The following is a 26,694-nucleotide window of genomic DNA, read 5'->3' as shown; positions in this document are numbered from 1 at the left end:
GTCGCCAAACAGCGTAACGGGCTGCGCCAGACAGTGGACCCTTGGTGGGGGGCGGGGCTGCGGGGCGCCCTGTGGTGAATGATTTAAAGGGGCCGCGCCTGCGGCGCCGGGCGGAAAGCTACCGGTGTTGGCGCAGAGTGGAGCCTGGCTGCGGCCCCCTGGGTGAGTCCGGGTTTTCGTCGCCCCCGCAGACGCGTCCCTTCCGAGATCGTTAGCGAGACCTTGGTTTTCCTAAGATCTGTCCTCCGATTTCTGGTAGTTCCAGGCTCTCTTATGTTCCCATCCCCCTCCTCCCCCAGTTCCCGGCAGGTGTTTCCACGCGGGTAGCTGGGTGTGCGCTAGGGTGAAAGGGCCCTAGTTCTCCGTAAATTTTCCATGTAGTCTCTAAAGGGCCCAGTGACTCCCCCAAGTTTCCGTTAGTACTCCAGCCGTGCCAGAAACATTCTCATTCCCTCAGAAAAGCCCCAGTAATATTCCAGCGTTCATCTCGAGGCCGGTTCTCTAGCTCAAACGACCGCTGGGACGTGCCCATCCAGCTCCCAGTTTCCCCAGTAACAGTCCTGTATTCCTGGGAATCTAGGCAACTTTACAGGGACCCCCGGTAATTCCAGCATCCCTGGTTTCGTCTCAGTAATGGCGCCAGCATCGTTCCCAAAGTTCCAGTGATGCTCCACACTGTCAGAGACCCTATAACTTTATTAATGCGTGACAGTAAAGCTCCAACATCAGCCAGGAACACCTTGTGACCCCGCCCCACTCCGAGCATCTCGGGATCCTTCCGAGACCTCGACATCACCCCAGGACCCCTTGTGTGGTAGTTTGCCGGCAGCACTCCCAGCGCCCCGGCCTGTGGGTTTCCGGAGGGGCAGGTTTAGGTCAGAAGCCAGTCGTCTCCTCGACCCCCATGGCTTGAAGACCCCAGTTTCCCTGGGAAGGTCCATCCAGCCTTCGCAGGGGGGTGCGGCCTAGCGTCTGCTGGGTCAGAATTGATCAATCCTGCAGGGAAGAAGCCAGGAAGGGGCCACTTGCGGGAGGAAGTCGGTCCTCTTGGGCGCCCGTGCAGTGGCTGCTGACTGGGTGTCTGGCAGGCTGCCCTTTAGCCCCAGGGTGGGGCTCTATCGCTGGGGCGTCTGCCGGCCCAGCGTATGGGTGACGGGAGCCAGGCGGGGAACCAGGGACCCCCCACACACACACACACTCCCTAGCCCGGGACTCGAGGTCCACCTGCACCACTTCTCTGCTCTTCAGTGCCCCTCCAGCTGTCCTCTGGCCAGCAACGCCATCCAGGTGGCCCGTACGAAAGGGGCAAGGCTCATGGTAAGGAGCAGGGCTTGCGGCAGGGGAGAGGGGGGCCCAGAGCGACGACTTGCACCGGTTCCTTCTACTCCGTATTCCCTAGGACTCTGGGCTACCAGACCTGCCTCCCAGTCTGAAGCAACTGATGGAGGCTCCGCTGCAAACCGGAATGGTAAGGGTTGGGGAGGTGTGGCGCTGCGGGAACTACAATTCCCGAAATGCTCAGCGCTCATCGCGGTCCCGTGAGACCTTGGTTACGCCTGTTCTGGCGGAACTACGTTTCCCGGCGTGCACCGCGGGCCGCGGAGCCGCCGGAAAAGAGTTGCGCCCCCGGGGAGGGAGCAGCGCCGGCCCATTCTGCAGATGGGGGCACCGAGTCACGGGCCGTCTGTGACCTCCTCGGGGGCCGGGGACTTGGCGGAGTGGGATGGGGACGGGGGCGTCCCGGCCTCCGTGGAGGGCTCGGCAGGCCGGATATGCGATGCGCAGCCAGTGCCCTTCATCCCGCAGGTGCTGGGCGTGATGATTGGGGCTGGAGTCGCGGTGCTGGTCACTGCCGTATTCATCCTCCTGCTGGTGCGGAGACTGCGAGTGCAGAGTGAGGACCCGGAGGGCCCCTCCGGGGAGGCTGCGGCGTAGGGAGCTGAAATGTCCGGGGTCCTAAGGCAGTAGAGATGGGACTTACGGGAGTCTCCAGGCAGGGTCCTCATCTCTGGTCGCGTGGAGTCTGCGCGGAGCTCAGAGTGCTTCTCTCCCCACTTATCCCCAGAGACTCCAGCCCCGGATGGTCCCAGGTATCGATTCCGGAAGAGGGACAAAGTGCTTTTCTATGGTCGGAAGATTATGCGGAAGGTGAGTCTAGGACCTCCTGGGGTCCTTGCCGACCACACAGAGCTTCCACCCTTTCCCTCTTGCACCTCTTAGTAAGCCCGCCCTCCTTGAGTAAGCGTCTCTGGATCTGATCCCTTCTCCCCTTAGGTCTGAACTGGCAGTTCACCCATCCCCCATCCTTAATTCTCCTAGGTATCACAATCCACTTCCTCCCTGGTGGATGCTTCGGTCTCCACCACTTCCCGGCCACGCATGAAGAAGAAACTTAAGATGCTCAACATTGCCAAGAAGTAAGGCTGTACTGGGTGTACCTGGCGCTGGGGGACCATCTCAGGGACCTTTTGAGTAATCAGCCCACAGCAAAGGGCCTATCTAAGGGTTCTTTGAACCCCACGGACTCAGAGGGGCTATCTCAGAGCTCTCCCACACCAGACAGGCTGTCTGTGGTGTCTCTGTGCCCCGAGGGCTCTCTCAGCTATGTTCCCCTACCACAGGGGTGTCCGTGAGCCCGTTACCTCCAGCCCATATCTCAGACACTTTATAATACACGTAGGGGTCTGCCTCCTGGTTTGCCGTGTGGGCTAGTTCATGGGTCTCCCCACCCAAGAAGTGATTCATTGGGGTTCACTCAGGTGTTTCTGTGATCTGCTGGAGGGGCTGTCTCTAGCTTTTGCGTTCTGGGGGTATCTCTGCAATTTCTCTCCATCAAAAAGCATGTTTCTGTGTTACCTGCCTTAGAGTTCTTCCCACACTAAGGAGGCTGTCTTAAGCATTTCTGTACCGCCAGGAGTTATTTCAAGAATCTTCTTGCTTTAAGAGGCATAGGAGGGCATGTCAGGGGCCCATGTCATTAGCAAAGGGCTATCTCAGAGTCTGTGAGAAAGGCCCTCCCAGGGATCTTTCTAAGTTGGAAGCTGGCTCTGAGGTCAGTCTCCTGACATCATGGAATATACCTGAAGGTCTGTTTTGAGGGTGTCATCCCAGGGCTGTTCATGATCAACAGTTGTGTTATCACACAGCTTTTTAGGACTTGAGAAGCATGGGTAGCTTTAGAATCTCTGTGGTCGGTTGAGGGTTTATATCTCATGTGTGTTTATGTCGCGGGGGTGGTCTCAGTGTGTGCATACCCTTAAGGAGCTACACTGATGTCATGACCTTCAGAGGGCTATCTCAGCTCTCTGTGAACTGGGTACGGGCTAGCCCAAGATCTGTCTGATCAGAAAAGGAGCCATGTCTGGATTTCTCTGTATCATGGAGTTTAATTCAGGGGTCTGGTCATACTAAAGGGTCTACGTCAGAAGTCTTGTGACCAGGGGAGGGATCATCTCAGTAGTAACTGTGCCTTGCCGGGAAGGGTTCTCCCAGGTCTATGGTTAGCAGAGGAGCTATATCTGTACTCTCCACACATGATGAGAGCTATTTCAGGAGTCGTGACCATCAAAGGCGTCATCTCAGGGTTCTTGATATCTGGGCATAAGGGCTAGCTCAGGGATCTTTGCAAAGATCAAAACAGTTGTACCGGGGGGTGACTGGGTGGCTCAGTCGGTTAAGCGTCCGGCTTCGGCTCAGGTCATGATCTCGCGGTCCATGGGTTCGAGCCTCGCGTCGGGCTCTGTGCTGACCGCTCAGAGCCTGGAGCCTGTTTCGGATTCTGTGTCTCCCTCTTTCTCTGACCCTCCGCCGTTCATGCTTTGTCTCTCTCTGTCTCAAAAATAAATAAACGTTAAAAAAATTAAAAAAAAAAAAACAAAAAAAACACAGTTGTACCGGGGGTCTCCTCATATGATGGAAGCCACCCCAGAGATCTGTTTGCATTAGAGAGATTATGTCAGGGTCTAGTCTGTGCTGAGAAAGATGGTCTCAGGGTCCCATGATGAACAGAGGTGCTATTTTTGGGGGCAGCCCGTATCTTACATCAGGGATCTGCCTAACTACAGGTTCCACCTCGGAAGCTTACAATTAGTGAAGGAGTAATCAGCAAATTCATTTTGTGAGGGATCAGATCAGTAAACATTTTAGGCCTTACAGGTCATACGATCGATCGTTACAATTACTCAACTTAGCTGTTGAGCAGAAGTAGCCGCAGGTAATATGTAAACAAACATAAACGAACGTGAATTGCGTGTGTGCCGATAAAACTTTATTTACACAAGTGGGTAGGAGGCCAGAGTTTGCTGATCCCTGTCTTTTGGGATTTGGGGGAAAGGCTGTGTGGAGTCTCAGGTCTGCCCGAGCCCTCTCCCTACCCGCCCCCTGCACCCTTCTCTTCCCACCAGGATCCTGCGCATCCAAAAAGAGGCCCCAACACTGCAACGGAAGGAGCCCCCGCCCGCGGTGCTTGAAGCTGACTTGACGGAGGGTGACCTGGCTAACTCCCACCTGCCCTCCGAGGTGCTCTACATGCTCAAGAATGTCCGGTCAGTGTTGGGGTGCAGGCGGGGGGCTGCAGAGCTGGGGGCTCACCTGACCTCCTGCATTCCTCCTCCTCCTCCCTCCCCCATCCAACAGGGTGCTGGGCCACTTCGAGAAGCCGCTCTTCCTGGAGCTCTGCCGACACATGGTCTTCCAGCGGCTCAGCCAGGGTGACTACGTCTTCCGGCCAGGCCAGCCGGATGCCAGTATCTATGTGGTGCAGGATGGGCTGCTGGAGCTCTGTCTGCCAGGGCCTGTGAGTGGACCACCCAAGGGGGCACCAGAGGGAGATGGGCAGGGGGAATGGGCACTGGTTATCGGGATGGGCATTGCTGTCAGTCAGCAGGGTAGTAGTCTTCTGAGATGTGCGGGCAGGAGTTGGGAATGAATGCCCAAAGCTGTCGGGGTGGTCTGCATCGTCAGCAGTCACAGTTAGTGATGCCTAGGAAATGGATGCCGGTCAAAGATTTGGTGGGTGCCGGGATCGGGATGTCAGTGATCACTGGGTGGTGAGGTCGAGAGCCAGGGGTGTGGTCAGGAGGTGGAATGCTTGTTGGCAGGGTGGGGACAGCCGTGGTCAGCCCCCCACTCCCCTCCCGGTGTCTCAGGACGGGAAGGAGTGTGTGGTGAAGGAAGTGGTCCCTGGGGACAGTGTCAACAGCCTCCTGAGCATCCTGGACGTCATCACCGTGAGTGGTCGATCTTGGGGGGCGAGGAGGCTGGCTGTGAGGACAAAGTCGGAGGGCTGGTTTGGAGAGGGTCGTCTCAGGGACGCCAATCTCCGATAGTTCCCTCGGGTGCCGCCAGTGTTCTCAAGGCACTGGCGTTGGGAAGGACTGGGGGGGCGGGAAGGGGGCTCATAGCCCCTGATCTTGAGTCTCCTCGTTCCCCCGCGCCCCCAGGGCCACCAGCACCCCCAGCGCACTGTGTCCGCCCGGGCGGCCCGAGACTCCACGGTGCTGCGGCTGCCAGTGGAGGCCTTCTCTGCCGTGTTCACCAAGTACCCCGAGAGCTTGGTGCGGGTGGTGCAGGTCAGCGGGCCCTCTGCCTCCTTCCACCTACCCGACCGCCACGGGCACCTGTGGGCTGGGACTCAGCAGCCAACAGGGGCTCAAGCTGTGCTATGGGCCCTGAGCAGGCAGAGCTCCAGGGGGGCCCTGTCCCCTCCCTCCAGCTGTCTCCACACCTGCTCCCCCCCATCTTCTGCCACCTGATTGTGGGTTTCTCCCTGGCTGGCCCTCTGCCCCGGGTCAGCCCCTCACTGCTGAGCCGACCTGGACCTTCCCTCCGCTCCAGCCCCGTAATGCTTCCTCCCAGCCTTCCTGTTATCCGGCTCTTGTGGCCGGCTCTTGTCCCGCCCCGTGTCTCACCTCCAGTTTTCTCCCCGGCCCCGCCCCCTCCGACCACGCCCCTACAGATTATCATGGTGAGGCTGCAGCGGGTTACCTTCCTGGCGCTCCACAACTACCTGGGTCTGACCAATGAGCTCTTCAGCCACGTGAGTTGTGCCGGGAGCACAGGGAACGCGGGGCTGGGGGGTGGGACGCTTGCCTCCCAGGTGGTACCACCAGGGTGCTCTCTGTCCCCAGGAGATCCAGCCCCTGCGCCTCTTCCCCAGCCCTGGCCTCCCAGCCCGCACCAGCCCCGTGCGTGGCTCCAAGCGGGTGGTCAGCGCCTCCACCACTGAGGAGCCAAGGGAGACTCCCGGCCGGCCACCTGACCCCACTGGGGCCCCGCTGCCTGGACCTGCAGGTATCCCAGAGGACCCCAGCCCTCTCCCGGGGACCCCTTAGCTGGGTACCCAGGTCTGACTCCTGTCCGGTCCCCTAGGGATCCCTAGCCTCAGGGAGCCATCGGAATCGCTTTCCTAGTTCCCTGCCGCATCATCCTAGCTTCAGGCGTCGTGGCTCTGAGGGGCCGGAGCCTGAACACGTGTCTCTCGCAGGGGACCCGGTGAAGCCCACCTCTCTGGAGGCCCCCTCCGCCCCGCTGCTGAGTCGCTGCATCTCCCTGCCAGTGGACATCTCAGGTTTGGCGCGCCGGAGGGGAGCGGGGGAGGCCATCAGGCTTCTGGGTTGAATGTAAGGGTCCCGGTCTTGATTTTCCCCATCTGTGAAGTGGGAATACTGGCAGCACTCGCGTGGCTTTTTGGCGGGTAATCACTGAGGTGGTTAAGAAGGATTCTGCGGCAGGGAGTGGTCATGGAGTAGTCCTGTCTACACAGAGACGGGATTCGGCACGTAAGTCAAGTGTGGTCACTCATGTCTTTGTTGTTTTTGTAAAATGCCTCCTGCTCACGGCAGGCTTGCAGGGTGGCCCCCGCTCGGACTTTGACATGGCGTATGAGCGTGGCCGGATCTCCGTGTCCCTGCAGGAAGAGGCTTCAGGGGGGCCCCAGGCGGCTCCCGCTCGGGTGAGGCCTTGCCCTCTCCCCCACCTCGCCCCAGCGCCCTCCCGGGACCCCAGCCTGGTGCACGGTGGCGTCCTCGGGAGGAGGTCAGGTGGGAGCACGGAGGTCACAGGCCCTGTTCCATGCAGACCCCCACTCAGGAGCCCCGGGAGCAGCCAGCGGGTGCCTGTGAGCACAGCTTCTGTGAGGAGGAGTTGGCCACGGGGGGTTGCCCCTTCGGGCCCTACCAGGGACGCCAGACAAGCAGCATCTTTGAGGCGGCGAAGCGGGAGCTGGCCAAACTGATGCGGATCGAGGTGGGTGGCCGTGGGGTCCTGGGGCACGTGAGGTGGAGGGTCGGGGTGGGGGGGGGCCGGACAGGCCCATCTCAACCCCGCTTTCCCTCCAGGACCCCTCCCTCCTCAACAGCCGGGTCCTGCTCCATCATGCCAAAGCTGGCACCGTCATCGCCCGCCAGGGGGACCAGGTGAGGCTAACTCCTGGTCTCTAATGCAGCTCTGACCCCAGACCTCTTCCTGACCCTTGATCCTTGCCCTTTGACCCTGTATGAAGATCCCCGAGTATGTGATTTCCGCCGCTGATCTTAGGTACTATGACCCTGATCCCTATGTCCTCTGGACCTATCGATCTTTCTTCTCCAACCCTTGAACCTTTTATCATAGGACCCCCGACCCCTAGATCTCTCTTACCTGCCCCGGCCTCTCCTGTGACTTGTATTTTCTGACCTTTCCGTTCCTCAGTATGCGCTCACATCCTGTGTGCCTCTCGTCCTGGGCCCCTGCTGGGGTGGGTATGAGATAAGTGTGTGTGGATCAGAATCTGGACCCAGAGGCCGTGAACCAGCCCCTGGAGCTGGATTTCAGTGCTTCCTGGTAGCACCCAGCAGGTGTAGGAAAGCGTATCGCAGGAGTCCCTCTGGTGTGCACGTGGGGAAACTGAGGCCTAGTCATGATTTCACAGTCCAGAAGCCAGGAGGAGGAGGAGGAGGAGGGTTCTGGACTGAGGGGGCCAGAGTTGCAATCAGACTCTGCCCTGACTTCCTCTGTGACTTTGGGCATGTCATCGGAAACGTTCTCCGCTTCCTCATCCACAGAATGGGGTGATAATGGTAATTACCTGCTAGGATTGTCATGAGGGATAAAGAATAGTTCTGAACCTGAGGTGTTCAAGGGTGACAGGCCCAGGGGAGGGGGCGGAGCAGCTCATGGGGAGATGGGGGTGGGGTGTGACAGGACTCAGGCACTGAGACTGCAACCCCACTTCAGGGGAGGGCCAGGGGGGCCCCAGGCTTGGGGAGGGGGGTGTGGATTTGGGGGTGGCCCACCTGCTACCAGCTGAGATGCTCATTGCAAGGTTGGGCTCCTTTCTACAGAGGAAATTGGGTGCGGCTTTCGCAATCTGGGGCTGAGGAAGTGTGGTCACACCGCAGCTCTTGTGGGGGGCCCCTGGGCGCTGCTTATCTGCGAGACGAGGGGGCTCAACCCAGTCCCAGCTGGCCTGCTAATGGACCAGACTGGTCTACAACCATGCGAGGCTCCTGGTGTGGGGGGACTCTTCAGAACTTTGTCAGGGATGTTAATCTGCTGTGTCTCTCTCCCTCCAGAAATTCATACCACTGGTTTGCAAATGGGGGCATTTTTACCCCCCAGGGGACATTTGCCAGTGTTGCGACATTTTTTATTGACTTGGGAGGGTGTTACTGGCATGTAGTGGGTGAAGGCCAGACATGGAAGAATGCACAGGACAGTCCCCCCCCACCCCCCAGCAGATTTATCCAGTCCCAAGGTTATGAAACTCTGCTTTACACAGGTATTGCCCAAAGTGTGCTTCTTGGAACACATGTATTACTTACAAACAAGGGATCTGTGCTCAAACAGGTTTCTGGAATGTTGGCTATTTAATCCCTTTGTGGAAGCTCTATTAGCATATTCAAGGCTCTGAGAAGTCCTGCAGTGAAGAGACTTGCTTCCCAATCTGATGACAAAATGGCAGATTAATTTAGCAACCCCCATTCATATCCCAAACCGAATCTGGAAATTCTCTTAGAGGGTTCCAGCAGGTGTGTGTGTGTTCTGGGACTGTAGAGGCAGGAGATACCAGTAAGGCCCCTGCCCTTGGGAAAACCCACAGTTCTGACAGACCTCGCGTTCAAAAGAATTACACCAGTTCTTGTAAAATCGTGTGCTTAGTGCATACACATAAAAGATGTTTTTGCCTTTACAAAATCTGGCTTAGGCAGGGTAGCACCTCTGAGGAAGCAACCTCCAGCTAAGGAGGAAGGAGGGGGAGGAATTAATTATGGGCAAGGGGCAGGAAAGAGCTTTCTAGGCAGAGGGAAAGCTTGTGCAAATGTCCTGTGGTGGAAATAGGATATTTGACCTCTAGGAGACAAAAGGAGGTCAACAGAGATGCAGTGGAGCAAGGGAACTGGGAGCAAAGTATATATATATATTTGGGGATAGTTTTTTTGACATGTAATTCACATACTATGCAATTCATGCATTTAAAGAGAAGTCTGTGGTTTTTAGGACATTCACAGAGTTGTGCAACCATCAACACTATCAAATTTTTTAATGACTTTCTTTTCAAAATGTATTTATTTATTTTGAGAGCACACAAGCAGGGTGGGGGCAGAGAGAGAGAACCCTGGGCAGGCTGTCAGCTCAGAGCCCCACATGGTGCTCAAACTCACGAACTGTGAGATCGTGACCTGAGCCGAAATCAAGAGTCGGACGCTTAACCGACTGAGCCACCCCAGGCGCCCCGTAGACTGCTTTTAACTTTTGCCAGACTGTTTTCCAAAGCGGCTGCTCTGTTTTTACCTTCCCACCAGCAGTGGGTGACAGTGGTAGTTTCTCTGCATCCTCTCTAACACATTTTGATTCTAGTCATCCCAGTGCGTGCAGTAGCATCTCGTGGTTGTGTTTTTTGTGTTGAGAGAGAGCACGTGCACGAACGACTGGGAGACGGGCAGAGGGAGAGAGCGTCTCAAGCAGGCTCCATGCGCAGAGGGAGAGAGCATCTCAAGCAGGCTCCATGCTTAGATCAGAGCCCAATGCGGGACCTGATCCCACGCCTCCAGGATCATGACCTGAGCTGGAATCAAGAATCAGACAGTCAACCAACTGAGCTACCCAGGTGCCCCTCATGGTTTTGATTTGAATTTCCCTAGTGATCGATGATTTTGATCATCTTCTCATGTGCTTACTGGCCATTTGTCTACCTTCTTTGGGGAAGTGTCTATTCTGAGACTTTGACCGTTTTTTAAAATTGAGTCATTTGTCTTTTTGTTATTGAGTTGTAAGAATTCTTTATGTATTCCAGATACAAGACCCTTAGCAGATACGGGATTTGCAAGTATTTTCTCCCAGTCTCTGGGTTGTCCTTTCAGTTTCTTGAATCAGCATCCTTTGAAACTCAGAGTTTTTCATTTTGATTAAGTCCAACTTGTCAAGTTTGTGTTGTCCCTCATATTTTTGGTGTCCTATCTAAGGATTCCTCACCAAATTCAGAGTCACAAAGACTGAGCCCTGTATTTGCTTCTATGAGCTTTACAGTTTTACCTTTTACCTCCATGTCTTTTGATCCATTTCTATATGGTGTGAGGTAAGGGTCCAAATTTATTCTTCCATGGGCTAATTAGTTGCTCTGCATAAACTCAGAGGGTTTAAGCTCAGCCATGCCACCCCCCTCCATAGCCCTTGCAGCCTCTTGCCGGCTATGTTGGAGAGAATTTATGGAGCTTGGGGCACCTGGCTGGCTCAGTCGGTTGAGCGTGGGACTCTTGATCTCAGGATCATGAGTTGAACCCCGTGTTGGGCATAGAGATTACTTAAAAAAAAAAAAAAATCTCATGGGTGCCTGGGTGGCTCAGTCAGTTAAGAGCCCGACTCTTGATTTCAGCTCAGGTCATGATCTCATGGCCTCATGGTCTGTGGGTATTGAGCTCCGTGCTGACAGCAAGGAACCTGCTTGGGATTCTCTCTCCCACTCTCTCTGCCTCTTCCCTGACTGTGCACGCTCTCGCTCTCAAAATAAGTAAACTTGTTTTAAAAAAATCTTCAAAAAAGAATTTATGGGCCTTAATCTGATCTCAGAATTTGTTAATCCGTTACTAATGGCTACCGTGGGTGCCCAATGGAAATTAGATATGTTGTGCAGCTCAGAGCGCCGCAGAGCGTTTCCTCCCTCCTTTAACTTTTCCTTCCTTAGCTTTTCCTCGGGGTGCACTGAGCTGAGTTGAGGGTGGGAGTGTTGCCCCCGTGCCCATCTCTGCCTCTGCCCCCCAGGATGTGAGCCTGCACTTTGTGCTGTGGGGCTGCCTGCACGTGTATCAGCGTATGATCGACAAGGCGGAGGACGTGTGCCTGTTCGTGGCACAACCCGGAGAGCTGGTGGGTCAGCTGGCGGTGCTCACCGGGGAGCCCCTTATCTTCACACTGAGAGCCCAGCGAGACTGCACCTTCCTGAGGATCTCTAAGTCTGACTTCTATGAGTATGGCGGGAGGCCCCCCCAGTGTTGGGGTGGGAGTGGCACTTGGAGAGCCCGACTTGACCCCATTGTGCTGGGGCAGAGCCCCCCCCCCCTCCCCCCCATGCCCGGTGCCTTTCCCCGGACAGCTTTGAGCCCTTCTGCTCCCACCATCAGGCCATCACGGGCCCTCTCCACTTCCCAAGGACATTCCCTTCCAGCTCTCCTCCCCCGGCTCACGCACCCCCCACTGTCCCCTGTAGGATCATGCGTGCACAGCCCAGTGTGGTGCTGAGCGCCGCGCACACGGTGGCCGCGAGGATGTCGCCCTTCGTGCGCCAGATGGACTTTGCCATCGACTGGACGGCGGTGGAGGCGGGACGCGCTTTGTACAGGTGCAGCTCAGGCCTTGCCTAGGACGCAGCCCCCACCCCGTGGCAGCCCCCACCCCGTCTCACCCGCTCCCCACCCCAGGCAGGGCGACCGCTCCGACTGCACCTACATCGTGCTCAATGGGCGGCTGCGCAGCGTCATCCAGCGCGGCAGCGGCAAGAAGGAGTTGGTGGGCGAGTACGGCCGCGGCGACCTCATTGGCGTGGTAAGCGCCCTCCCACTCCTCCCAACAAACACGGCGTCCCAGGTAGTCTGATGGGACGGTGATGGCGGCTCCCTTCCGTGGGCGGGAGGAGGGGGCGACTTCTTGGGGTGGGCAGTCTTCATGGGTCTCCTCCCCAGACTTCTATCAGAAGAGGAGACAACCCCCCCCCACCCCCGGCCGACCCCTGCCGCATGGGTCCCTCTCCCCGACATTCTCATGAGTCGTGGGGCCTGATCTTCCATCCCATATCGGGGGACCGTCGGGATAGGGCCTGACCGTCCTCTCTGCACCCACGGTCGGCTTCCCCTTTCCTACCCGGGACCTCCCGGCTCAAGCAGCCCTGGTCACGCACGCGGTCCCCCAGGTGGAGGCGCTGACACGACAGCCTCGTGCCACGACGGTGCACGCGGTGCGCGACACGGAGCTGGCCAAACTCCCCGAGGGCACCCTGGGCCACATCAAACGTCGTTACCCGCAGGTGCTGCTGGGTGCTGTGCGGGCTGGTCTCCTTAATGGAGGGGAGGGCCCGAGGGGGCAGGGCCTAATGGGGGGGGGGGTAGAACCCTAGGGAGGAGGTGGAAACCCCCCCAGTAAGAGCAGGGCTCTTTGGGGTCGGGGCCCGGGTAAGGGGTACGCAGGCAACCGAGTAGGAGGAGGGAAAAGTTGCCCCTCTCGTCTCACTGGAACGCCGGTTTCCCACGCCCAGGTCGTAACCCGCCTCATCCACCTGCTAAGCCAGAAAATTTTGGGGAATTTGCAGCAGCTGCAAGGACCCTTCCCGGGTGAGAGCCGGCAGCCCCGGGAATGCTGGGGGATGTAGTCGTAAGCCTAGAACGCGCCGGGAGAGGGAGCCCTAAGCCCTGGGCATGCTGGGAGATGGAGTCGGGCGTAGAAACCACGCTCTGGGTGGGGCTTGAAGCGGGGAGGGGGGGGAATCTGATGGATTTCCGGTGCCTGCTGTGGGGGCGGGGAGGGGGATGGAGTTCGGGTTCCTGGGCAGGCCGGAAACGGAGACCTAGACCCCCGGCCATGCTTTTAATGGAATCTAAAGTGTCGGCAGTGCTGAAGGGCAGAGTCTTTAGTGGCAAGCTGGGTTGTGGGTGTCCGGGCCTACGGGGCGGGCTAGGGACCACATCTTGAGCCCACTGTAGAGGGAGTCCTTAAAGGAGTATGCTGGGAAATGAAGTCCGTCGGGGTGGGGGGTGGGGTCAAGGGTCTTGTTGGGGAGTGGCTTCTGAAGTGACGGGCAAGCTGGAAGGTGTGGTTCTCTGTTCCAGCGTTTGCTGGGAGGTGTGGTTCCTTGAGTTAGGGTCCTTCGGGGAATGGAGTCGGGTAACAGGCATGTGGGAGTATGGGGCCGAGATTCTCTGTGAGGGCAAGCCCACCCTGGATCAGCCCAGCAACCTCTACGCCTGCCCTTCTTTATCCCTAGGGTCGTCTTAGGCCCCTTCGGCCTTGATGCCTGGATGGGGGATGGGCAGTGGTGACCCTTGGCTAAGAACCGCCCCCACGCCCAGGGTCTTTCCTGACATTTTTTCCCCTGTCTTGGCCCATGTATACAAATGCCCATTCACTTCCATCAGGCCATGCGTCCACCCTTGTCACAATTCTGGGGCAATCGCAGGGTCAGAAACGTCAAGATTTCAGACCCCTGAGAGTCTCTCTGTTGATGAAATACAGAAAAGTTTTCCAGGGAGCACCGAACATCCTAGGCACTGTGCTGGGCACGGGAGTGGGAAGAGTGCATAGGCAGACAAAGCTTCTAAAAGGGCTTACAGCTCGACAAGCGAGGTATTTTAATGTTTATTTAATTTAATTAATTTAATTAATTAATTTAGAGAGAAGCAGAGTTTGAGCAGGGTAGGGACAGAAAGAGAGAGAGACAGAATCCGAGGCAGGCTCCAGGCTCTGAGCTGTCAGCACAGAGCCCGATGCGGGGCTCGAACTCACCAACCGGGAGATCATGACCTGAGCCACAGCCGACGCTTAACTGACTGAGCCAACCAGGTGCCCCACAAGCGAGGTATTTGAAAAACACAAAGAAAAGGCCTGATGTCACAAGCTGATACATACAGGGAAGAAAACAAAAGGTCTTGATGGAATGTGACTAGTGGAGGGAGGGCGGCCTTTCTGAGGACGATGAGCTGAGACTTGACAAATGAGATAGGGCCTGGAGGGGAACTAGGAAGACCCACACAGGATTTGGGGGCTTTGGACCGCTTCACGGATGAAAGGGAGCGAGCGGGAGAAATGGAGGCCGGGGCCTGGAGCCTGGGAGGGGCATTTAAGCTTATTCAGACCGGGAAGCATCTGGAGGGGAGGAGGCAGTGAGAGGACCAGGCAAGAGAGAGGGGTTCGTGGCTTGGTGTAGGAGGTTAGTGGAGAAACTGAGAAGCAAGTGGATGTTTCTGCCTAGTTTTGCGTTTAAGTCCCTTCAGTGGACAGAGGCACCAAGGCCAGAATGGGGTGGGAGCACGGATCCGTCCATGCAGACACATAACGTAGAGTTACGTGATGGATCCTGTTGAGGAGATTAGGCCCCAAATCAAAGTTCACATGGGTAGGTCTTATCAAGACGGGGGACGGGGTGAGGCTGCGGGACCAGGACCGAAGCCGTTACCTTTGCTGTGGCTTCACCAGGCCTCAGCTAGGGGATGAGGGCCCGGGATTTCTGAGGAGGAGGAGGAGACAGGTCTACCCTCCGGACACGATTGCACAACAAATCTTTACTCGGGACTCAGCAGGCTCGGGACTCGGCGTCCCCCCTCACTCGGAACTTACCAACCCAGCCAGCAACTTGGCCACCGTGGCGGTCCTGCCAGTGTGCGCCGAGGTGCCCATGGTGGCCTTCACCCTGGAGCTGCAGCATGCTCTGCAAGCGATTGGTCAGTCGGGGAAAGGGGCGTGGCTAGAGGCCATTGGGCGGGGCGGGGCGCACGTGGGCGGAGCATTGGCCAGTGAGGGTGGGGTGGACCCGGGAGTGGAGGCGGGGGGTATTCTCTTATAGGAGAGCCTCCCTGCCCCCCCACCACTCCCCGCAACCCTGCACCCCTCTCTCTTGGCCTGGATTCCTAACTTCATCCTTACCCATCCCCAGGTCCAACCCTTCTCCTCAACAGTGACATCATCCGGGCCCGCCTAGGGGCTTCTGCCCTGGATAGGTATGTGTTTGGGGTTTGAGGACGTGGGGATGGACTTGAAGCCCAGAATTCTTTCAATTCTGGTTGAGTTCTGGGCTGTGAACCAAGGAGCATGCGCCCCATCCTCCGGTCAATGGGAGCCCGTGGATTGAATCGCTCCTGGAGGGCGCGGATGCAGGGGTCTAAGATCCCCTCCAACCCTCCAACCCGGAATGGAGCTGCATGGTTTCCGGGAGGTGTGGGACCCCTGACCAGCCCCCAGGATGGCTCACCCCCAACCCCTGTCCCAGCATCCAAGAGTTCCGGCTGTCAGGGTGGCTGGCCCAGCAGGAGGATGCCCACCGCATAGTGCTGTACCAGACTGACGCGTCGCTGACACCCTGGACTGTGCGCTGCCTACGCCAGGCCGACTGCATCCTCATCGTGGGCCTGGGTGACCAGGAGCCCACTCTTGGCCAGGTCCGGAGACCGCACACAGTGACCCCGCCCTCCCGTGCCTGCGCCGGGCCCCGCACACCCTCACCGTGGGGCTAGGCGAGCGGGGACCCAAGCTCAGCCGGGGGAGGTGGGGGGGGGGCGGGGAGGAAATGACCCACGATCAGTGACTTCCACCCTCCGCTACCCCACAGCTGGAGCAGATGCTGGAGAACACGGCGGTGCGCGCCCTCAAGCAGCTGGTGCTGCTGCACCGGGAGGAGGGCGCGGGCCCCACGCGCACCGTCGAGTGGCTCAACATGCGGAGCTGGTGCTCGGGGCACTTGCATCTACGCTGTCCACGCCGCCTCTTCTCTCGCCGCAGCCCAGCCAAGTTGGTGAGGGCTGCACTTGGAGAGGCGCCCCGCGGGAGGCGGGAGGGGGCGGGGGGTGGGGTGGAGCACCCTAGGGGCGGGGCCTAGGGGCTGTGGGGGCGGAGCGGTGCCGCGGAGGCCCAGGTACCGCCTCCTACACCCCATCCTCGTGCGTCGCCTCTCTCTCCCCCGCGCCCCCCGCCCCCTGCATCCCAGCACGAGCTCTATGAGAAGGTTTTCTCGAGGCGCGCGGACCGGCACAGCGACTTTTCCCGCCTGGCGCGGGTGCTCACAGGCAACACCATCGCCCTGGTGCTGGGCGGGGGCGGCGCCAGGTGAGGGGTGGGGCTTGTCCTGAAGGGTGGGGTTGCAGTGCCTGGGGGGGTGGGGCTTGTTCCCTGGGAGCCCTCCCATAGGGATGGGGCTGGCGCTTGCTGGTTGTCTGGGGAGCTGGGAGAAGGGGAGTCCTTGGTTGGGGGGGTGGGGGTGGGAGATCTCCAGGGAGTCCCTGGGTTTTCTCCCCTTTGCAGGGGCTGCTCACACATCGGCGTGCTGAAGGCATTGGAGGAGGCAGGGGTCCCCGTCGACCTGGTGGGCGGCACGTCCATCGGCTCCTTCATCGGTGCCCTGTACGCTGAGGAGCGAAGTGCCAGCCGCACTAAGCAGCGGGCCCGGGAGTGGGCCAAGGTGTGTGTTGGGAGGGGGAGGGGGGAGGAAGGAGGGGAGGGGGAAGGAGGGGTGGGGGACAGGCCCACCCCCACCCACCGCAGGAGGAGCACCCTGAAACCTGACCCCAAAGGGTTCCTGAGCCCTTTCTGCCCTTTTCCTGACTTAATTCTTGAACCCCACTTGGATCCCCATAGCGGATTTCTCCAGGACCTTGTGACCTCCTGGTTAGTGACCTGGCCCCCAGCTGGAGCCAATCAGGGCCCTCTGTGACCCCCTTCTTAGTGACCCCGCGCGACTCCCGTTTGACCCCCACTGGCCTCCTTGCCCCTAGAACATGACTTCGGTGGTGGAGCCGGTGCTGGACCTCACGTACCCTGTCACCTCCATGTTCACCGGGTCGGCCTTCAACCGCGGCATTCACCGCGTCTTCCAGGACAAGCAGATCGAGGTGTGCCCTCCTCCCTTGCCTGCCCTGCCCCTGCTGCTCCCTGCAGGAGCCCCCACTCCTCTGCCACCCTGGTCCCTGTCCCCACAGGACCTGTGGCTGCCGTACTTCAACGTGACCACGGACATCACCGCCTCAGCCATGCGCGTCCACAAAGATGGTGGGTGCCCCCAGCCGGCCCCACGACAACCTCTGTGGCCGTGTCGGGAGGGGGTGCAGGGAGGGCAGCTGAGCATCTGGGACGTTGTTAACATGAGTGACCGTCCGCCCCGGCCTGAGGGCCGAGCACTAACCACCACCCACTAATGCCCCAGAGGCCCCAGGTATGTCTGTCCTCAGGGGTGGGGGGCTGGAAGGCTAGTCAGGCCCCTCACCCCCTCACCGCCGTCCCCGCAGGCTGCGTGTGGCGTTACGTCCGGGCCAGCGCCTCCTACTGTCCCTACCTGCCCCCACTCTGCGACCCCAAGGACGGGCACCTGCTGGTGGATGGGTGCTACGTCAACAACGTGCCAGGTCAGCGAGCCCACCGGGCTGGCCGGGCCTCCGAGCGTGTCTGAGCGTGTCTGTGCGTGTCTGTGTCTGTGTGTCCCGCCGGGCAGGCTCCCTGTGGCGATACGTACGCGCCAGCATGACGCTGTCGGGCTACCTGCCCCCGCTGTGCGACCCGAAGGACGGGCACCTCCTCATGGACGGCGGCTACATCAACAACCTGCCAGGCAAGTGGCTGCCCCCTCGCTCCCACGCAGAAGCGCGCGCAGCACACGCGTGAGCAGGTGGGCCCACGTGCAGGCACACAGACAGGCGCCCGGGAGGCCACGCCCTCGCACGCCCGTCCCTCCACGCTGCCGCAGACACACACGAGCGCACACGCACAGATGGCGGGCACCCGTGCGACCGAGTGACGCTCTCGCGCTTACCTGCTGGCCTCACCCGCGCCGATGGCAGGCGGCCGGCCGTGCAGTTCGACGTCTCACATAGCCCGAAGCGAGCGCATACGAACAGACGCGTGGGCTAGGTACACGCGCGCTCCCGGGGCCCGCAGGCCGAGGTGGGGGGGGGGGGTCAGCAGACGACAGTGAATCCGGCCCCCCGGCCTGATTTCGCAAATGAAATCACACAGCCACGCCCAGTCGTTCACGCTCCGTCTCGTGGCCGCTCCCGTGCCGCCGTGGCAGAGTCGTGCGCGGTTGTGACGGAGACCATGTGGCTGCAGAGCCGGAGTTGTTTTCTCTGGCCCCTTACGGGAAACGTTGGCAAACCCCCGCCATCGGTGCTCTGCACAGACGCACAGCCTAACAGCCACACGCACGTGAGCAGGTGTGCACAGATCCGTAGGTGCACAGGCGCTAGGAGACTTGCGAGGGCCGTCCAGGCGGGTGCACAGAGACGTCGACACACGCCGAGGTGTGCGTGCTCACACACACACACAGGAGACACACACGGGTGGCAGGCGTGTGCAGGCTCGTGCAGGCGCACGGACGTGGGCACGTGTTCTGAGACACGCAAACAAGCTCGTGAGGGACTCAGGCAAAGTCTGATGGAGACTGAGGTCTCTTTCCTGGCTGCAGGACCCTGTCCCCATCCCCCCAGGCCCTCCCAGACCCACTCGGGGACGCTCAGTGGGACACACGGACGTGGAAACACAGACCCACAGACACACCGGCCTCCTCACCGGGCCATCACCCGCCCTTCACCCCTCTGTCCTGTTTCTCTGAACCTCCTTGTTCCTGTTCATTGTTCTCTGTCCCCGTCTCAGCCCCAGATCTCCCCCCAGATCCTGTCTCCCTCCGAATCTCTGATATCTCTGCCCAGAAAATCTCTGTTGCTGTCTCTGCATCTCTGCATGTCTCTCCCTTGTGGTTTGACGTCCACGCGTCTCCGTGTCTGTTTTCTTGCCCCTTGGTCTTCCAGCCTCTGTGACTGTATCTTCCTGCCTCTCCGTTTCCTGGTGTCCTCACCACCCTGTCTCTCCTTATCACTCCGTCCACACCTCTGCCCCCCCCCACGTGTCTGACCTTGCGTTTCCTCCCCAGCGACGTCTGTACCTCCATCTTCTCCACCCCTCTGGCCCCACTTCCCCGGACCTAAAAGCTCCACCGTCTGACCCTACCTCCTCAATGTCACGGGCATCAATGCCCATGCCCTTTGCATACCGGCTTGTTGTTTGCATGGTTTTCGTGTGTGACCTTTTGCATGATGTGTTTGTGGGACTGGGTTGAGCTTCCCTGCCCTGGGCTCTGGCGGGGAGCCACCTGCTGACCGCCCCCGGCCCCACAGCGGACATCGCCCGCAGCATGGGTGCCAAGACGGTCATCGCCATCGATGTGGGGAGCCAGGATGAGACAGACCTCAGTACCTACGGGGACAGCCTGTCTGGCTGGTGGCTACTGTGGAAGCGGCTAAACCCCTGGACAGACAAGATCAAGGTTCCAGACATGGCTGAGATCCAGTCTCGCCTGGCCTACGTGTCCTGCGTGCGGCAGCTGGAGGTTGTTAAGTCCAGCTCCTACTGCGAGTACCTGCGCCCGCCCATCGACTGCTTCAAGACCATGGACTTCGGGAAGTTCGACCAGATCTATGTGAGCGGGTGGGAGCGGCATGGTGCCTGTATGGTGGGCTGACAGAGCTTTACTACTTAGAGCCCAGAGCAACATGAGGGGAAGGATTCTAGGGCTCCGTTCCCAGATGGGATCTGTGAGAAACAGAACGGTAATTGATTTGTGATGTCTGCAGTGCGTGTGGCAAGGGAATGTGGCTGTGCATGTGCCGTGTAAGAACTAAGATTCCCGTTATGTGCCAGCTGCACTGCCTGAAGCACTGTCTAGCGGTTTCTAAAGCCATTTTCTGCATCGGCGGGAATGAGAACATTGGTCAGTTTGTAACGTTTGCCACAAGCATGGGAGAGGTGTGGAGCAGTGCATATGTCACCGGCCACTGACCTGAAAAATATGTCCTAGCCCATGCTAGCTGAAATTGACTGGGAGCTGCTGACCAGAGCCCTGAGTAAAAAAGTCTGACCCCCTTTCTGGGCTCACTAGGAAAGTGTGCCGTGATGGATTGGTGATGTCTGTCACGGGCACGGGAGATGGTGATATCTACAGACGTATTGCATTTTTGCAGACCTTGAAATAAGCTTACACAACATCATCTCAGGCCATTTGGTACTTGGCACACTGCACAGGGCTGAGTGGGAAAGAACGTAGAGAGATTGATTGGTAATGTCTGACAGACACAGGATGAGACGATTGGTAATGTCTGACAGGGGCACAGGATGAGAAGCGTGGGGACAAGTGTGCGACCTATGGCTGGCTCTGAAATAGGTTTAGTCTCAAATGCCAGCTCCCCCAGAGCATCAGGCTGTTGAGAGGCCAAGGAAAGGTCAACAGAACAGAGCTGAGGAGAGAAGGTGAGGCAGAGAAGACCATTAGGGGAGTGGGGTTTGCGGGCATGGCCTCAGCCTTCTTGCCTCCTGCAGGATGTGGGCTACCAGTACGGGAAGGCTGTGTTTGGGGGCTGGAGCAGGGGCGACATCATTGAGAAGATGCTCACGGACCGGCGGTCTGCTGACCTCAATGAGAGCCGCCGTGCGGATGTAAGCCCGTGACCTACCCCAGTGGGGCCACTCTTAAAACTAGATTACCCCAACCCGTCTCAGGTGACCACAGACCTCCTTGGATTTAGCTGAGACCCTCAGACCAGAGAACTCCCCCTAGGATCTTCGGGCCCCCAACACACCACAGGCCCTGATGCTCCAGGATCCCGCAGAGGCCCCGAGACCTTCACTTACACCTGCACTCCACAGGTGCTGGCCTTCCCCAGCTCTGGCTTCACCGACTTGGCAGAGATCGTGTCCCGGATTGAGCCGCCCACAAGCTACGTTTCCGACGGCTGTGCTGATGGTGAGGGGCCCAGGTCGCTCCTAGGAGGGTGGGGCTGGGCCTGGGATTGGTGGGCCCCTGGCCCCACACCTCACCTTGCTCCCTGATTCCAGGAGAGGAGTCAGATTGCCTGACAGAGTATGAGGAAGACGCAGGGCCTGACTGCTCGCGGGACGAAGGGGGCTCTCCCGAGGGCGCCAGCCCCAGCACCGCCTCTGAGATGGTGAGAGCGAGTGGCCCAGGCCCTCCCCAAGGTGGGGTGACATGGCTGATGCATGCCGAGCGGCGTGCACCAGCATCCCGGGCTCTGTGATACGTGTTGATACGTGTGTGTGGCACTCCTGTCCCCTCAGGAGGAGGAGAAGTCAATTCTCCGGCACCGGCGCTGCCCGCCCCCGGACCCTCCCAGCTCGGCTGTGGATGCCTGAGGACCTCGAGAGGGTCCCCCTGGGGCTGGGCTGGGGGCGAGCCCTGTGGGGGTGGCTCATTCCCTCTCTGCCTGCTGCTATGCCTGCGACCCTCCTGGGTCCCCCTTGATCCCAGCGCCCAGGGCGCACACACTGGACTGCCCTGCCCCCGAGGGGAGGGACAGCACCGCACTGAGGACCCTGGATCAGTTACTCCCAATAAACCCTCCCCTCTTGGAAGTGGCCTCATGTCATCTTTGGGTGCAGGGGGCACCTCGCCCCACCTTCCATGACTGGGATGGCTGGAGCTGGGGCCGAGACAGCCTTGAGCTTGTCACAGCCCCCGCCCCTGCTGCCCCCTTGCCCAGCCTCAGGCCCAGCTTCCCCGAGGGCTCTCAGAATTCACAGGACCTCCGAATGCCACAGGCAACCCCCAGGGATCACAGGTGTTCTTGGGTGCCCACCCTGGCACCCCTTATTTTCCCCCTGCCCTTGGCTGGTCCTACTGTGTGCACGTGCTTTGTGTGCTACGTGTGCCTACTGTGTGAGCAACAGAGCCTGGCTCCCAAAGGATGCCCTGTGCAAATACGCAGGCACACGTGGGCACACGCGTGCACGGAGCTCACAAACTTTCAGAGACTCCCAGGCATGACCCTACTGTGTGTTGAGCTGAGGCCGCACAGAATGAGCCAGTCCCGACGGCGCGCGGAGACCTGTCCCCAGGAGTTCTCAGTCACCGTCTTGGTGTGTCTAGACTGTGGAGCCGAACTGCCTGGTGTGAAGCCCCAGCCTGGCTTCTTACTGGTGGCCTCAGGCTTGTGGCTGAAACTCTGAGCCTCACCTGCTCCACCTGTGAAGTGACGCTGGTAGTAAGTGCCCCATCAGATGCCACTGCTACTGTCACTACAGCTGTCGCTCCTGGGCTCTAGCCTGGGCCTGAGCCCGGGCCCCTCGAGGCTCCCAGCCGGCGCCCCTACTGTGTGCTGAAGGCCTTTTGGGGGCTCCCAGTCACTGCCTTTACCACATGCCGTTAAGTGCAAAATTCGGTGGCACCGTTGTGCAGTCATCCCCACTGTCCCCCTCCAGAACTTTCTCACCCGAAACTGAAACTCCGCCCCAATTAAGCACTAACTCCCCCTCGCCCAGCCCCAGCACCCACCAGCTACTTTCTGTCTCTATGGGTTTGACTCCTCCAGGGACCTCATATAAATGAAATCAGATAGTATTTGTCCTTTGGTGTGACTGACTTATTTCGTTAAGTATGATGCCCTCAAGTGTCATCCGTGTAGCAGGCATCAGAACGTCCTTCCTTTTTAAGACTGAATGATACTCCGTTGTACGGATGGATCACGTCTTGTTCATTTGTTTACCTGTCAGTGGACGCTCCTGGCTGCTTCCACCTTGGGGGCGTTGTGAGCAACGGTGCCGTGAACACGGGCATATGCATATCCTTGCTTTCACTTCCACTGAGTGTGGACCCAGAAGTGGCATTGCCACGTCATACGGTCATGCTCGGTTTAACTTTTTGAGGAACTGCCACACTCTTCCTCACGGTGGCTATACCACTTGACCTTCCCACCAGCAACACACCGGCCTTGGGAGGTTTTTGAGTGGGGAATAGTCAGATCTGTGTCTCCAGAAGGGGATGGCTCGCAAGGGACCGAGGAGAGATGACTGGGGCAGCGGACCCAGGGAGGGGAAGGAGGGACAATGTCCGAGACATTCACAAGAAAATTTGCCAGAATCCAGAGTTTGATGCACACTGGGGGGCAGGGCGCAGGGGATGCCAAGGAGGACGAGGGCACCGTGGCATAGGTGACCAGGGAGGGGCCTCTTTGTCAAGATGGGACATGGAGAAAGGAACAGGAGTAGGGGGTCATTCTGGGCTCTGTTCTGACCACGTTCAGTGTGAGGAGCTTGAGGGGCCATCCGAAGGGAGATGGTGGGGGCTCTGGACATTTGGGTTGGGAACTTAAGAGAGATTTGTGCTGGGACCAGTCAGAAGCACCAGGGCAGTGGTGGAGATCAATGACATGGGGATCGATGACGTTGTCCAGAGAGAGGCTGTGCTGAGCGAGAACAGCCCTGGGGCTCACGTATGCGCTGTCTTCTAGATACTTACCTGAAGCTCCCCTCCTCGCCTTGAAGTGGCCCAGGGGCAGCTGGGGTGGGCCGAGCCCCCTAACAGTGACTCTGTGGGCTTGGAGAGCACTCCTCTTCCAGGCGAACCCAGTGCGAGCTGGAGTTGGGCCGGAGCTCCCCACCGTCCCCAGGTATATTGCTTTGCTGCGGCCACCATAACAAAGTACCACAGGCTGGGGGCCTTCAACACAGACCTTTATTTCTCAGTTGTGGGGTCTTTGAAGTCAAAGATTAAGGTGCCAACATAGCTGGGTCCTGGGGAAGGACTTTTCTGAGTTGCAGGCTGCCGACTCCCTGTCGTACCCTCGTTTGTCAGAGAGAGGGTGAGAGATCTCTCTGGGGTTTCTCTTATAAGGGCACTCGCCAATCCCACTCGTGAGGACTCCACCCTCGTGACCTTCCAGAGGCCCCATCTGATGCCATTACATTGGAGGTCACCACTTCTACATACAAATTGGAGCAGGGGACACAAACCTTCAGTCAGGGAGTCGAATTCTCTGTTGTGCCAATTCCTGGATTATGTGAAGGAGAGAGCTGTCTTTCCCGGGCTTTGGTTCACATGATTTTCCTACTGCTTCTGAAATTAATCATCACAAACTTGGTGCTGAAAGCCACACACGTTTATTATTTTACAGTTCTGGAGTTCAGAAGTTCAAAATGGGTCTCTCTGAGCTAAAATCAAGGTGTCTGCGGCGCTGCATTCCTTCTGGAGGCCCTAGAGGAGAATCTGTTTTCTTGCCTTTCCATCTTCTGGGGGCACCTGCATTCCTTGGCTTGTGGCCGCATTGGAAGCCAGAGGTGGCTGGCTTCCTCTTTCTTGCGTTGCATCACTCTGACCTCTGCTTCCAGTCTCCATCTCCTTCCCTGTCTCTGACCCTCCTGCCTCCCTCCTGTAGAGACGCTTGTGACGGCATTAGGCCCACGTGGGTAATCCAGGATCATCTCAAGATCCTCAGCGTAATCACTTCTGCAGAGTCCTTTCTGTCAGGTAGGGGGACATTCACAGGTTCTGGGGACTAGGGTGTAGGCATATTTGGAGGAGGCAGGCGTTATTTTGCCCAAGCACACGGGCTGAGCCGATAGAAGACCCTCAATAATTAGTCATTTTTGACATTCTGACTATTCGTATCTGGCACACCAGAGCCTCCAAGGTAGGGAACTTCATCTCCTGTACCCCATTGGGAACCTGGTCTCAGCGTGTCAGCACCATGGACAGCGAGAGAGAGCTGTCCCAGGTGCTGATAAGTCCCCCTGTCTCTACCTTCCCATCCAAGACCGTGACATCGCTGACCTCAGCAAATCTCTAGGTTTTAAGAGGCACATTAAGCTGAAGATTCAGTCCAAGTTTGCCCCTTGTCAAAATCTCCATCCTATTGGCCTTCCCCTCCACCCTTGCCCATGCTGTTCCAATTACACCAGCATTCTTTCTTTTTCTCAAAGTCTCCCGCCTTCAAGCCCTCTGCTTTTCACTCTTTGTGTAGCTGAATAAGTCTGTTCTCAAATATCACTCCTTCAGACTGTCTGAAGCTACTGTCTAAAGTAGCTTTCCCACCCCCGCCTGCCCCGTTTCCTTGCTTTTATTTATTTATTTTTTAACGTTTATTCATTTTTGAGAGACAGAGAGAGACAGAGCATGAGCGGGGAAGGGGCAGAGAGAGAGGGAGACACAGAATCCGAAGCAGGCTCCAGGCTCTGAGCTGTCAGCACAGAGCCCGACGCAGGGCCTGAACCCACGAACTCCGAGATCATGACCTGAGCCAAAGTTGGACGCTCGACCAACTGAGCCACCCAGGCGCCCCAAAATCACAATCTCTATCCACAGTTGTTTTACTTGTTTATTTAGTTGTGTATATCTTTCTGAATGAGACACGCTTGAATAGAAGTTCCATCACTGGGGAAACTTTGCATAAAAGAGCTCCTGGCTCAGAGTAGCTGCTCAATAAGTGCTTGTTGAATGAACCCAAGTTCTGGAGATAAATCAAAGATGCTTGAGGTGTCTCCCACTCTATTGGGAGTCTTGGCACCCCACCCTGAGACCACATAGTTTCCCCTTTCCTTTAAGCACAAATTAACACCATCAGCAGCAATAACAATGAGCTTATGGGAAAATTGCTATATATCAGGCCTTGCACTGATGCATGCATGTTCTCTCTGAATTCCTACAGTAGCTCTATGGAGGACGTATTATTATCATCCCATTTTATAGGAGAGAAAACAAGCTTCTGAGGGGGTTAAGTTACACAGTTGTTAATAGATGTAGCCAGGATTCATATTCATAAGCTTACTCACCACCCAATGTTATTTCCTCTGGAGGTGGACTTGTTGAGATTTCCATTTAAGGCTGCAATCCTGGGGGCAGCACTGAATCCTCAGGGAAGAAGTCCTCCATGGACCTAGAAGGAACTCCCTGATCACTAGAGCCTAAGATGCCCCAAGCCTCACCAACTTAGACTGGCATCAATCTTTCCTACTTTTTCTCACCGATCCTGGGCAGGATGGGACTGCTGGCACCTCGAAGTTGGAATGGAGCCTGCTATGGGCTGAATTGTGCCCCCCTCCCAAATGTATATGTTGAAATCCTAACCAGGACAACAGAGTGAGACTCTATTTGGAGATAAGATTTTTAAAGAGATAATAAGCAAAAATTAATCAGTCATGACTAGTGTCCTTATAAAACGGGGACATTTGGACACTAGGACAGATATATAGAGGGAAGACAACGTGAAGACACAGGGAGAACATCAACTACAAAGCCAAGGAATGCCTGAGTCCACCAGAAGCTAGGAAAGCGGCATCAGACAGATGCTCCATCACAGCCCTCAGAGGAACGAACCCTGTTAACTTGGATCTCCGACTTCTAGCCTCCAGAACTGGGAGACAATAAATTTCTGTTGTTTAAGCCACCGGCTCTGCGATCCTTCGTTATGGAAGCCCTACCAAACTAATATAAAGCCCTCGGCTGGACCCAGGTACTATGATGTGGATGGGATGGTGTCTCTGCCAGGATAAATTAGAATATGCTGCTGTAAAAAATGACCCCAAAGTCTTGGGAGCCTAAAACCATACAAGATTAATTTTTTGCTCTCAAGGTGTATCTATTACAGATCATTTAAGGATTCTTTCCCATGTGCCTCACTCCTCACCCCACTGATGAAACAGCCACTATCTGGAATGTTTCAGATCACTGTAGCAGAGGAAAGAAATCTC

The 26,694-nt window shown here is 57.6% G+C and overlaps 1 protein-coding gene and 1 long non-coding RNA gene across 6 annotated transcripts; one reads left to right on the top strand and one right to left on the bottom strand.

Moving 5' to 3' along the window:
- Positions 1–18: 18 nt before the first annotated feature.
- On the top strand, positions 19–21,585 carry PNPLA6 (patatin like phospholipase domain containing 6). 5 transcript variants are annotated; one of them, XM_023244821.2, is made up of 35 exons: positions 19–162; positions 1,249–1,317; positions 1,400–1,468; positions 1,807–1,894; positions 2,066–2,148; positions 2,320–2,417; positions 4,404–4,544; positions 4,636–4,795; positions 5,148–5,228; positions 5,442–5,570; positions 5,957–6,037; positions 6,129–6,291; positions 6,485–6,568; positions 6,843–6,952; positions 7,078–7,245; positions 7,338–7,415; positions 11,239–11,444; positions 11,684–11,815; positions 11,895–12,018; positions 12,383–12,496; positions 12,725–12,800; positions 14,763–14,903; positions 15,116–15,179; positions 15,449–15,617; positions 15,788–15,970; positions 16,163–16,281; positions 16,477–16,633; positions 16,947–17,063; positions 17,151–17,220; positions 17,660–17,776; positions 19,338–19,639; positions 20,536–20,652; positions 20,863–20,959; positions 21,052–21,161; positions 21,292–21,585. In XM_023244821.2, exons 2-35 carry the CDS (start codon positions 1,315–1,317, stop codon positions 21,364–21,366), a joined length of 4,026 nt encoding a protein of 1,341 aa, XP_023100589.1. In that variant the 5' UTR covers positions 19–162; positions 1,249–1,314; the 3' UTR covers positions 21,367–21,585. The 5 variants fall into 5 exon arrangements, with proteins under 5 accessions (XP_023100589.1, XP_023100585.1, XP_023100577.2 ...); XM_023244817.2 differs by having other exon boundaries at positions 14,760–14,903; XM_023244809.2 differs by lacking the exons at positions 19–162; positions 1,249–1,317; positions 1,400–1,468; positions 17,660–17,776 and adding an exon at positions 17,457–17,573 and having other exon boundaries at positions 1,542–1,894; positions 14,760–14,903.
- LOC105261148 lies at positions 679–1,488 on the bottom strand. Its single transcript, XR_891024.4, has 2 exons — positions 1,225–1,488; positions 679–996 (listed from the first exon to the last, which is right to left on the bottom strand). It is a non-coding gene; the product is annotated as an uncharacterized LOC105261148 (long non-coding RNA).
- Positions 21,586–26,694: the final 5,109 nt, after the last annotated feature.

The sequence above is a fragment of the Felis catus genome, chromosome A2 (genome assembly GCF_018350175.1).
Source record: "Felis catus isolate Fca126 chromosome A2, F.catus_Fca126_mat1.0, whole genome shotgun sequence".
Taxonomy (NCBI): Eukaryota; Metazoa; Chordata; class Mammalia; order Carnivora; family Felidae; genus Felis; species Felis catus.
This window is presented reverse-complemented; position numbering and strand designations above follow the sequence as displayed.

Coding starts and splice junctions, on each gene's coding strand:
- PNPLA6 (XM_023244809.2), top strand. CDS start 1,660: ATGGGGGCACCGAGTCACGGGCCGTCTGTGACCTCCTCGGGGGCCGGG. Junction 2,149..2,319: donor GTCGGAAGATTATGCGGAAG/GTGAGTCTAGGA, acceptor TAATTCTCCTAG/GTATCACAATCCACTTCCTC. Junction 21,162..21,291: donor CCAGCACCGCCTCTGAGATG/GTGAGAGCGAGT, acceptor CTGTCCCCTCAG/GAGGAGGAGAAGTCAATTCT.